This window comes from Balaenoptera borealis, assembly GCF_965194805.1.
Source record: "Balaenoptera borealis genome assembly, chromosome: 3".
Taxonomy (NCBI): Eukaryota; Metazoa; Chordata; class Mammalia; order Artiodactyla; family Balaenopteridae; genus Balaenoptera; species Balaenoptera borealis.
Genome location: NC_138866.1, coordinates 171,351,550 through 171,364,090, shown reverse-complemented (window position 1 = coordinate 171,364,090; position 12,541 = coordinate 171,351,550). Strand labels below are relative to the sequence as shown.

The following is a 12,541-nucleotide window of genomic DNA, read 5'->3' as shown; positions in this document are numbered from 1 at the left end:
TATTATTTCCCCCAGATATATATATATCCTTAACATTAGGCCACTTCTCTAGCTAACAGAATCTGTAGTAACAGTTTTTGTTTTTGGCATTTTTCACCCATGGCTCTCCTTAATACTTAAAATTGTAAAGATACTAAATATGTATATGTAATATGTATTACATAATTTAGCAAGTAAATGATATAGATAATATATATAAGTTATATATATAATTTAGTAATTATTCTCCTTTCTCACCCAAATTGTAAGATCAAGAGGGTTGGCCATACTTGACTATACACATTTTTTAAAATAAATTCTCCAAAGGTGAGCAAGTTTGATTCAAACAACTAAGCTAAAAGAAGCTATAACTCATATTTTAGTAAAACTTAAAAATTGATTAGAACAAAGTACAATGGAGAAACAATGTACCAAAATTTTAATAATTATAAAAAGTAACAAAAACCAGTGAATTCTATGAGCCAGGCAACGTTCTTTATATATTCTATGTCATTTAACCCTCAAAACAATACTATGATATAGGTACATTATTATACCCATTCTACAAATGGAAATCTAAAAGCACAATGACATTAAGAAACTTGCCTAAGATCACGCTGTTAATAACAGGTAAAAACAAAATTCAAGCCCAAGCAGTAAACCTGTAGCATTTGTTCTATTGAGCCACTACATCACACTTTCTCACCATATTATGTAAGACATATCATAATTTCAATGCTATTCTTGATGAAGTGTGACTTCAACATCTATCCACCTATCTGTTCATCCATCCATCCATCCATCTATTGACCTTTCTTTAAAGACAAGAAGAGAATACTTACTGTCACTAGGAGTGCCCTGTTCTAATAAAAACTGCTGTCCTTCACTCCACTGCCTCTCCAGAAGCTGCTCTATGCTGGCTGCTACTGGGGGCAGGTTTTCCAAACTGCTGTTGCCTGGTTGATCATAGCGGATCTGTAAGCTACTTACAGGGGACCTGTTGGAAACATTAATCCTCAGGTTAAACAGAAGAAGGACCCTTTGAAGGAAGCACATTCACATTTCTCACCTTACGCTGAGCCTTCTCCTGTACAAGTTTTCTAACACCGGGCTGCCTATGTTAGAACGATAAAACCATAATCTACCCTAAAATTTAGTAATTACCATCCTTCCTCCCCAAATGGTAAAAATGAAGGGAATAGCTGGCCATGCTCGATAATTAAAAACCACTAGAAAATATAAACACACCACTAATAATCTCTGAAATAGGCTGTAAAAGAACTTGATGCAACTTTATAAGACAAGAGGGAGAAAGACAGGACTAGAAAGACTTACACTGTACAATTATAATAAAGTAGAGAGCATTTTAATTCATAACCACAAAATCTCAAATATCAGTAAAAAGAATTTTTAAACAATTTTGAAGGAGTATCTTGTTATAAATTCAAAAATACTTAGTTTCAAGTATTTTCAGAATTAGGGAACATTATCAAGACCAAAGCAATTTTTATTTGAGCCCTTTATACAAGTTTTTTCTAAAATGTCTTAGATCTGTACTTCAAATGATAACAACTTAATCACCTCTTCCAAAATAAGTATCACTTATATTAAGATGAACATGTTATGTTCTTTCATCCACTTTTTGTTCTAAATAAGTAAATGTGGCCATTTCTGGTCTCCAGCCTCCATAAAAATATAATAAATTAGTAAAGGGCTTTAGAGTTTCTGAAGTGTTTCCACCTAGTTAACTTCACAACAACCTAGTGAGAAGTCAAAACCTGCATTACTGGCTCCATTTCTATCTGAGGAAACAAGATGGGGCTTTAGTGACTTGTCCAAAGACACGCTGCTAGTAAGTGACAGAGCTGGGCTACAGCTCAGGTCTTCCAACAGCCCGAGAGTGCTCTGCCGCATCCCTGATATGCATCTCTACAAAAATCTCTTTAAATTAGAAGTTAAACAAATGAGGCTTTTTATTGCACATGTAAACATCACATGCTACATACAGCTGCCCATCCCTTTCCAAATAGTATATTATTGCCAGGATAATTTAGGCCATTATATTTCAGGCTGATTTTTAAAGAATAATATACAGTTGGAAGTATGTGCTAAAGTAATTTAGTGCCATTTTTTTGTGTTAAATACCATTTAGCTAATGAAACACGAAGAACTGCACAATGCAAAATTGCAGTAAGGAATCCTGAATAATTTCTAGGTAGCTTGAATGATATTTTAAGTTTAAAAGGAGAACACAGGGACTTCTCTGGTGGCGCAGCGGTTAAGAATTCACCTGCCAAATGCAGGGGACACGGGTTTGAGCCCTGGTCCGGGAAGATCCCACATACCACGGAGCAACTGAGCCCATGTGCTGCAACTACTGAAGCCCGCCCGCCTAGAGCCCGTGCTCCGCAACAAGAGAAGCCACCACAATGAGAAGCCCATGCACTGCAAAGAAGAGTAGTCCCCGCTCACCACAACGAGAGAAAGCCCACGCACAGCAACGAAGACCCAACGCAGCCAAAAATAAATTAATTAAAAAAAAAAAAAAAGGAGAACACAGAGATGCTTCCTCCACTAAACATATGAGCAAAAAAATCCATTAACTTTCTTCTTTGAAAAAAAAAGAATAAAACAGTACAGAAGTAACACAGCATAAATTACAGATTGGTCAGATGATGTTATAATTGTACTTCAGGTTCCTAGTTTCAAAAGAAGAATATTTAATTTTCTGCAGAGTTCAATTAGGAAAAACAATACTACCTTTAGTTCACTCAGGGATTAGAAAAAAGGCACTACTGATGCAGCACTAGAAAACAGCAAAATTAAGAGGTTATTGGACTAATCTCTCTCACGTTAAAGATGCTCCTTAACAGACATTCCCATATATATTAGCAACACAACAACAGTGATATTCACGGTAGCCATGGCAGAAGAAATTTTATTTTTAATAGAATTTTAAAATTTCCACAGTTGAAAAAGATTCTTGAATGGGCTTCTTCCTCCTTCTGCTCCATTCTCACCCAATCTAATACTATGCTTGAGACAGTTTACAAAAGTAGAGAACAGAGAGAAAACAAACTAGAAACAGTTATAGGAGTTGAGAGTGGAATAAAGTTAATAAAAAGATAGCCTAATGTGCTATTAGCAGGAATAACCTTATATATTATATATTAATAAATGGTACCTGAACTCTTTCATATAATACCTAAGATAATTTCACAGAACAATGTAACATATTTGCTATGCTTTGCTTCAGACAATTTTAAGAACTAGAGGGATTTTAGAGACGAGCCACAAGAACTTCATTTACTGAATTAGGAACGAGAGACTAAAGGGTTAAGTGCATTGCCCACAACAGAGCTAAAACTGGAACCCAAAGTTGAAAGTCTGGAGTCTGCAGCTTTAAGAGACTTTTTTTGTTTGTTTTTGTTTGCTTTGTTTTTATTTTTGGCTGTGTTGGGTCTTTGTTGCTGCGTGTGGGCTTTCTCTAGTTGCGGTGAGCGGGGGCTACTCTTTGCGGTGCACGGGCTGCTCATTGTCATGGCTTCTCTTGTTGTGGAGCACGGGCTCTAGGCGCAGGGGTTTCAGTAGTTGTGGCACACGGGCTCAGTTGCTCTGCGGCATGTGGGATCTTCCCAGGCCAGGGATCAAACCCGTGTCCCCCCTGCATTGGCAGGCAGATTCTTAAGCACTGCACCACCAGGGAAGCCCTAAGAGACTTTCAAGACTATTTTATAACCAAAAAGAATTACCCAAATTAATACATTAATAGTACCAGGAGCTAAATATACAAGAGAGCTGAAATTGATTAGAAATCCAAGAAAAGGTGTATCTTCTACAAAGCTTACAAATCTAACCATGTGTTTAAATTAATATTCAAGTCAATTTAGAATCATTTTTCTTGACTGTCCAGACATGCTTCTTATCTACAGAATGCTTTTATAGCCTCACAAATGTATGCTCTGCTGATATGAGTTAAAGAAGTTTCCAAATTGAGAAATGTTTCCTTTGCCGATACTTTGCAGTGCAAATAAGGCTTACCTTGGTGAGAGACTCCCTCTGGGTGAGCTTCCTCTGCCACCAAGGCTGCGGCCATTGTCTCCGAGTTCTTGATCTGCAGTGTAAATATTTCACAGCTGATAAAGTGACTCTCACTAGATAACAGGTTTTAAGCTCTGGCCCTGATTTTTTCTAAAACATACATAAAACCTTTACCACTATCTTTGCAGTTACTATGAAAGTAGAAGATCTAGTATGTTGCTAGTTTAGAATTGCTGAACTGTGGCATGTAAGGCGTTGTCCCTACACGTTTTTTGTGGGTGGAGAAGGCCATGGATTATGTTCGTTCTTTCATTCCTTTCAATTTTACAGCACAGAAGCGTGGTTTCCATTTGCAGTACCCTCCCCTCAGCCACTTTTAATTTCTACGGTTAAAGTAATGAATCACAGCTGTGGACAGCTAATCTGTATGCTTATCACAGCAAATCCTTATGCTTTGTATATTTTAACACTTTGCATTCCAAGACAAGTCATAAAATACATATGTATTACACAGAGCTACACACCAAAACTAGAAGTGCATCTATTACATGGATCATTTCACACAACACTAAATATCCAAATGGACAGTAACAAGTAGGAACACAGAATTCTGTATTTAAAAGGAAAAAGAAATTCATTTCTTCAGAATATTCCTTAGGTAACACCGAATATCTCTGCTTGAAAAATAACTTGTATTTCCTCTACAGTTAGTTCCTTATAAAATCATCCTATCTGGCCTCTTTAAGGTTGTCCTCCCCTTACTCTGAGTCAGGTAACCTCTGACCCTTAAAGGGTAAAGACATGACTGATCCATTCTTGGTGAACTGCTAAACCCATTCCCTTCCCCCAAACAGGCATGACTACTTGGACATGTCAACAAATCCTTAAGGATGGAATGAGACAAAGCAAATCCAGTGGCTCATTAAAACAGTACAAGAGGCAAATGCTACAAAACGTCAACTGGTAAAAATTCACAGGATTACTAAACACTGTAGAAATTCTCTAACAGGATTTTTTTACCAAGTTTGTGTAATGGAATTTCATGAATTATGCAAATAAAGATTGAGGCTATTCACAGAAAAGCCCAGTGTTATGTTACTTTCATTGCACAGAACTGAGCACTGAACACATCAATCACAAAAGTCACAGGAGACACTAGCATTCCTGCCTGCTGATGGCTCTGCTTAAACATTTACATTTCAGACAGTAAAAAAGCACATCACTATTTTGCAGCACAGCATACTATTTACTTCCAACTGTGATTCTTTTGATTTAAAAAGGGAGGGGCACAATCCCCCCCCCACCCTTTAGATTTTACTTATTAACCACACCTTTAGATCTTTCAAATGAAATGACCTGAAGGGGGTAAAAATTACATTGGGGGAAGGGAACAGAATTTCAGAGTTTAAAAATTCTTGAAATCTTACCTGTTTGATTATTTTCAGACTGAGCTATAAGAGCTGCCATTGATGAATTTGGATTTAATCTATTGCCATATATATGAGATGATGCCTGACTAAGAGAAGATCCAGCTAGAGTATTTGCCTAAATGAAAAGAATTACAAAGACAAATGAATTATACTTAAAAATATCTTAATACTTTTCCTCCTAATAGATCTAGTAACAGCTATTTTCTCCAACCTAAGAATATAAGCAAAAATTCCTGACTTTCTGAAGAGCAAATTTCATTCTTGTTTTACCATTCCAATACTCCAGTTTCTGAAAAGTTACCTAACTCTAAATTTAAAAAAAAAAAAAAAAAAGTGAGAGAGAGAAAGAAAAAGAATTGGCACAAAGTTAACTATTCATGCTTTAATTTCAAAGTACCTATTCGATACCAAAACCAGTGGCATGGTAACCATGTGAACATATGACTAGTTATTTAATCTTATTAAACCATTTACAAAATAAGGGCAGGGAGACAACAGATGTCTAACAAATGTTTCAATCTCTTACCTCACAGGCTGGCTGAGGAGGTCAAAAGGTCCAACTCCTACCTTTAGTATTTTAACTACACAGAGCCATATTTCTATTGCTTAACTCTGTCATTAGTAAAACCTGCACACTATTTTGTTACTTCCTATTCTGATAGACTTGGAAGCCTGCTGCTTTTTCTGTTTTGTTTTGTTTTTACTTTAAAAGAAAGCAAACAGGCATCACAAGTATGTTTTCTATACAATGCAGGGCTCAACGAATCACAGCTTTGCCCTGACCCCATATAAGGCACTGTCTTTTTGGCAGTAAGCCAGCTCTACGAACTGAAGAGCTGGTCCACAGTTTGTGATTCATTCATGTTGCTAACCACAATTCTGAAGGCCTCCACTGGGACTTGTGCCAAACAAGCGAAAATGAACCCTTAAACAGATGAAGCTAAGGAGGCTGGCCAAAGTCTTGCGTAATCCAAAGTAATAAAAATGCCTTCTTTGATGTGAATACTTTCTCCCACTTTCCAAGAATATTATAACCTTAAAAATGTGGCATTTTAGAAGCAAATCTCTTGTACACAAAACACTGTTAACTCACAGAAGGCTATTACTAGCCTGAAATACTTTTCAGACTTAACAGAACCACGAATTTCAAAGTAGATTTCTTTTTCTTTTTATGAATGAAATCAAACTTAACCTTTCATAAAAACAAAATTCTGGAGAACAATTTAAAAGAACTGAGGCGTTTTTAATATAAAGCAGCTGAATAACAGCAGAACAAAAGATGTGGGACATTTTGACATGTTTAACTGCACAAAAGAGACCAAGACGACATAATAATGACAACAAGCAAAATATAAACAAGAGAATAAACTGTGTTTCTGGAAAGACTCAGACCCTGATATTAATATTCGGCCTCTAGCCAACTTACTAAGCATAAAAGTTGGACTTTACAATTCACAGCAACAGTCCCCGTGATGTAGAATCCTGTCCTTGCTTTCCATTGTTTCAAAGGGTGTATTTCATAGTTCATACTGTAATGTCTAAGTTCAACTGGTCAATTTCTGGGCTTCATTTTTCCTCTTATTAAAGATATGTATACAAAGTCAGTAGTTTGGATTACATAGTACTGTTTAACAATCAATTAGCCCTCAGCAAAAGCTAAGTCAGCACTTTAACCTAAAGATCCCACTAGACACTTACCATGTATAGAATACATAAAATATGAGTCAAAAATGGAAATATAGGAAGACTTTTTTTTTAACCTCTCCAGAAGTTAACTACTTGGGAATCTTGGATACTCATAAAATAACTTAGAACAAGAAAAATCCAAAGAGACACACAGAAAGATCAGATGTTACCAGTAACCCAGTTTAAAATCTTGGGCACCTCACACTTAAAAATGCTCTTTGCAGAGCCAATTTACTTACTCTAGACACAATTCTAAAAAGATCAACTAAGCATATAACAGATTAGAAGTGGAAAATTAATTAGAAAGAGGAAGAAAAAATAATATCTTGAGACATTTTGTTGGCAGCAAGAAGTAACAGCTGACAGCAAGAGAGGAGAGAGAAAAATACGAGCAAGAATGACTGCACTCCCGACTGCTGGTGGGGCTGTGCTCTGAGTACAGGGACAGGAGGGCCCTCTGCACCTGCACCCTGTCCTTTGACTCGCATGTTTGTGCGCTCATCCACTGGCTGAATCAAAACTATTACCATACCAGTTGAACTGCTTTTCTAGTTCCAATTATCAGTTTTATGAGCTGCCTTAGTCTCTTGACAAGAATCAAAGATCCTATTCTCTTTCAGGAAGGGTTCCTTCTGTCAAGAGCTTTATATTTATCCTTGTTAGCTTCAAATTTCTTGATGTAGTCTCCAAATCATCTTACTTTCCGAATCACACACTACGCCCACTACACTAACGGATCAAAATGCAAAGCAGCACAGCATAACTGATTTCCATAATGACTATCAACAGGAAGAGAATCAATCATCGTTAGCATAATTCCAAAGCAGGAAAGATGTATTTTATAAAGATGGCAGGAAAAGGTAAAATTAATAATAAAATAATAAATTAGAAATATATTCTTCATTATCCTGAATGATCAATTTCCCAAATTTTCTGAATGTTTAAAAATTATCTGGTAGTTTTGTCTTTTAAAAATTATTGTATTTATCTAAACAAGAAATTTTCAAGAGACTGAAAATAAATTACTAATTTTACCATGTAGGGTTTTGTGGTATATGAAAACATCTAAACCACTCCACGTTAAAATTCAAGTCATTACCATCATTTTAAGCAGGTAACATGAGCTACCAAAGATTCCACAAATGTCTGACACTGCTTGGCCAACACTTCTGAAATGATATTTACAATGGTTACTGCTGGAAACTCTTGATAACTCTGTAGGCACCTTAGGGCCAAGAAACTCCCAATATTTTAGTGAAAAGATTCTTCAGCTTAGTAGCAATGAAGAAGGATAAGTGAGAGAGCAGAGAAGAGACACACAACTTATGAGGAGAGTATACACATAATGACTGGCATTTTGTAGACTCAAAAACCTTCGTTATTAATAAGTGAAAGCACTAAGATTCATGGAAGTCCATGAGAACCTAAAGAAGCTAGTTATGAAGCACAAAGGGCACTGAAAGCTTTTATATAAAAGGAATCTGGAACAAGGAATAAAGGAAACAATATATACACAGTTCTCCAAAGCACACTTTGGACATGGATTTTTAAAGTGCACTGAAAGCAAATTACTAATGTACCATAGGTCTGCTTCAGAAGACCTGGTATAAAAACTGGCAGCTGGGGGCTTCCCTGGTGGCACAGTGGTTGAGAATCTGCCTGCCAATGCAGGGGACACGGGTTCGAGCCCTGGTCTGGGAAGATCCCACATGCCGCGGAGCAACTGGGCCCATGAACCACAACTACTGAGCCTGCGCGTCTGGAGCCTGTGCTCCGCAACAAGAGAGGCCACAATAGTGAGAGGCCTGCGCACCGCGATGAAGAGTGGCCCCCGCTTACCGCAACTAGAGAAAGCCCTCGCACAGAAACGAAGACCCAACACAGCCAAAAATAAATAAATAAATAAATAAATTTAAAAAAGAAAAGATGACTACTATCTTTTAAAAAAAACAAAACAAAAAAACCTAGCAGTTGTTGTTGCTGGAGATGGTGTGGAGAAAAAGGAACCCTCCCCTACACTGCTGGTGGGAATGTAAATTGGTGCAGCCACTACGGAGAACAGTATGGAGGATCCTTAAAAACCTAAAAACAGAGCTACCATATGATCCAGCAATCCCACTCCTGGGCATATATCCAGAGAAAACCATAATTCGAAAAGATACATGCACCACAATGTTCATAGCAGCACTATTCACAATAGCCAAGACATGTAAACAACCTAAACATCCATTGACAGATGAATGGATAAAGGAGATGTGGTACATATATACAATGGACTACTACTAAGCCATAAAAAAGAGTGAAATAATGCCATTTGCAGCAACATGGATGCACCTAGAGATTATCATACTAAGTGAAGTAAGCCAAAGAAAAAATCATATCATATAGCTCACATGTGTAATTGAAAAAAAAAAAAGAGAGAGAGATACATATGAACTTATATACAAAACAGAAATATACCCACAGACATGGAAAACAAGCTTATGGTTACCAAAGAGGAAAGGGGAAGGGGCAGAGGGATAACTTAGGAGTTTGGGATTAACATATACACACAACTATATATAAAATAGATAACCAACAAGGACATACTGTATGGCACAGGGAACTATACTCAGTATTTTGTAATAAACTATAAGGGAAAAGAATCTGAAAAAAAATATATATATATATGTATGTATAACTGAATCACTTTGCTGTATACCTGAAATTAACACAACATTGTAAATCAACTAGATTTCAATTAAAAAAAAAAACAAAAAAACTGGCAATTGTGTTTGGAAGGAAGTACATACCTTATTTCAATTCTATCTTCCCTGGGAAAGAGAATGTCTACTGTGGGCAAATATGTTCTCAGGCCTATTGGCACTACAAAGAGTATGAGTTGTTAAACACTGGGGAGGCTGAGTGAAGGCATCCACAATACACATAAACTCTGTACTGGTTTTGCAACTTTTCTATACACCCAAAAATTATTTCAAAGTAAGAAGCTAAAACAAAAAAGGATATGTAAGTGTCCATCAACAGATGAATGGATAAAGAAGATGTGGCACATATATGCAGTGGAAGATTACTCAGCCATAAAAAGAAATGAAATTATTTGTAGTGAGGTGGATGGACCTAGAGTCTGTCATACAGAGTGAAGTGGATCAGAAGGAGAAAAACAAATACCGTCTGCTAACACATATATGTGAATCTAAAATAAAATGGTTCTGATGAACCTAGGACAGGTATAAGGTACTATTATACCTTATAATAGGACAGGTATAAAGACACAGACGTAGAGAATGGACTTGAGGACACGGGGAGGGGGAAGGGTAAGCTGGGACGAAGTAAGAGTAGCATTGACATATATACACTACCAAATGTAAAAATAGATAGCTAGTGGGAAGCAGCTGCATGGCACAGGGAGATCAGCTCGGTGCTTTGTGACCACCTAGAGGGGTGGGGTAGGGAGGGTGGGAGGGAGGCACAAGAGGGAGGGGATATAGGGGTATATGTATGCATATAGCTAATTCACTTTGTTATACAGCAGAAACTAACACATCACTGTAAAGCAATTATACTCCAATAAAGACGTTTAAAAAAAAAAAAAAAAGAATATGACTGCCAAAAAACTGGTTACTTGGCTTTATAGTGTCCTGATGAAATGAAGTCATCTACTCAAAATGTAAAAACAGGTTTTAGATCAAGATAAAAATATTTTATGAAATTATAAGTTCATATTGCCTTAATAAATTTCTGCTTTCACTTCCAAATATATGATACCTTAGACAGGTTTTTTTTCCCCTCCCTAAGACTAATAATTGAAGGAACCACTTCCACGCAAGATGTTTTTTCAATTACACATGTGAGCTATATGATATTAGATGTATCTAATACCCTAGTAAAAGTCTCATTAAGTGTAATAATTATTTTACAAGATGGACCCAAAGCCAAGTAAAGTAAAAATAAACTGAATAATTACTGAGGTAAATCTAAGTCACGGTGAAGCAAAATATGCTTAGTACCTGAGTCAAAGAATACCCTTAGCAAATTTAGAATAACTTACTATGTTAAGCATCTAGAAAGATATGCAAGTCCCTACACCAAGGGAGTAGTGAAACTCAAAATAAATCAGAGAAATTTAGTGTTTCCTAAGTAGACTGACATACCCTATTAAAATATTAACAAGATTAAAATTAGAGTTCAGCTTGAATTTTCCCATTAATAGTTCACCTCTTACATTTCAAATGTCTCCTTATGACCACAGAGAAGTTTTGAAAGAGTTCTAGTTGTAGAGTGAAGTAAGTCTACCAAACTCCTAGGCACTTGGCTCATTCTAAAGGAGTCAGTAGTAGAGAGGAAAACAATCCGGCTAAATCTACTCAATTATCTGAGTATCAGACTTAAAAGTGGGTATTGTTTTGGTAATATTTTTTCCCTCCCTAATGTTGGTAAAGGAAGAAAAATAAAGTATAAAGAAGAAAAATTAGGTTTGAAAGAACAGTACCTATCAAAATTTCACCTTTGGAAAGTATCATTGCAATGCATCATTTAGAGGTGAGTATGAAACATCATGCTTCAATCATACAGGAAGAGGTCATAGCAAGCATTTTTTAAATGCACAATTAACCTGTCAATAAACATTAAAGTCAAATGATTCAAACAAGCTCTAAAACACAGTAGCTTCTTCTTCAAACTTTCCAACCCTGACACATGATTTAAAAATGCATTCTTCTGAAATACTGTCAGCTCACTAAACAGTATTATTTTTAAAAATTCCTACTTCATCCATACTCTTACAAGAAAAAACTTTTTGTTATCACTATATCGGCCATAAGACAAACTATCTCACCTTGGGTGAGGCACTAAAGCTCTCTGTCTTCAATTTCCATCTGTAAAAATGGAGATATAAATAGTACCTTCCTCATAAGAATACCGTGAGACTTGAGTTACTGCACGTCAGGGCTGAGAAGAAGGCGTGGCAGATGGCAAGCACTCTGACTTTACCTTGTTATTTAAGACTTTTTTTCATAAGCTATTATGGTTTCCATCTTTTCCATTAACTTCATTAGAGAACATAATTTGCCAATTATATTCTGATATTAACATGGCTATATTCAGAGTAAAACATTTCCCTAAGAAAAATTGGACAGTATTGTCTCATTATGCAATGATATTTTAATCTATATATTCTATAATAACATAGCAATACAGCAAATATAATGTAAGGATTCAAATATTTTAATGACAATTTATACACAATTTGTTTGACTAGAAAAGTTTCCAGGAAAAACTGGAGAACAACAGAAAGTTTCATATATTCTCCAACTCAATCCGAACTTTGTACTCTAAAATATATCCTGATAAGAGACCCATTTCTGTGTCAGCTACCACCATCGGGCTTTAAAACTCAGCGTGTGATG

General features: G+C 36.2%; 1 protein-coding gene across 14 annotated transcripts in view; it reads right to left on the bottom strand.

Annotated features, from left to right (window-relative positions):
* The window catches only part of MLLT10 (MLLT10 histone lysine methyltransferase DOT1L cofactor), a 251,930-nt gene that overhangs the window by 10,469 nt on the left and 228,920 nt on the right, over positions 1–12,541 (bottom strand). For all 14 annotated transcript variants that reach the window (XR_014242616.1, XR_014242617.1, XM_082385304.1 and 11 more), the window contains 3 exons: positions 5,448–5,565; positions 4,021–4,093; positions 822–976 (listed from right to left, as the gene is read on the bottom strand). Coding sequence is in view for 12 of the 14 variants with exons in the window: in XM_082385304.1 (XP_082241430.1) it covers positions 822–976; positions 4,021–4,093; positions 5,448–5,565 (346 nt within the window). In the remaining 2 variants the exon portion in view is untranslated. The remainder of the gene's footprint in view (positions 1–821; positions 977–4,020; positions 4,094–5,447; positions 5,566–12,541) is intronic.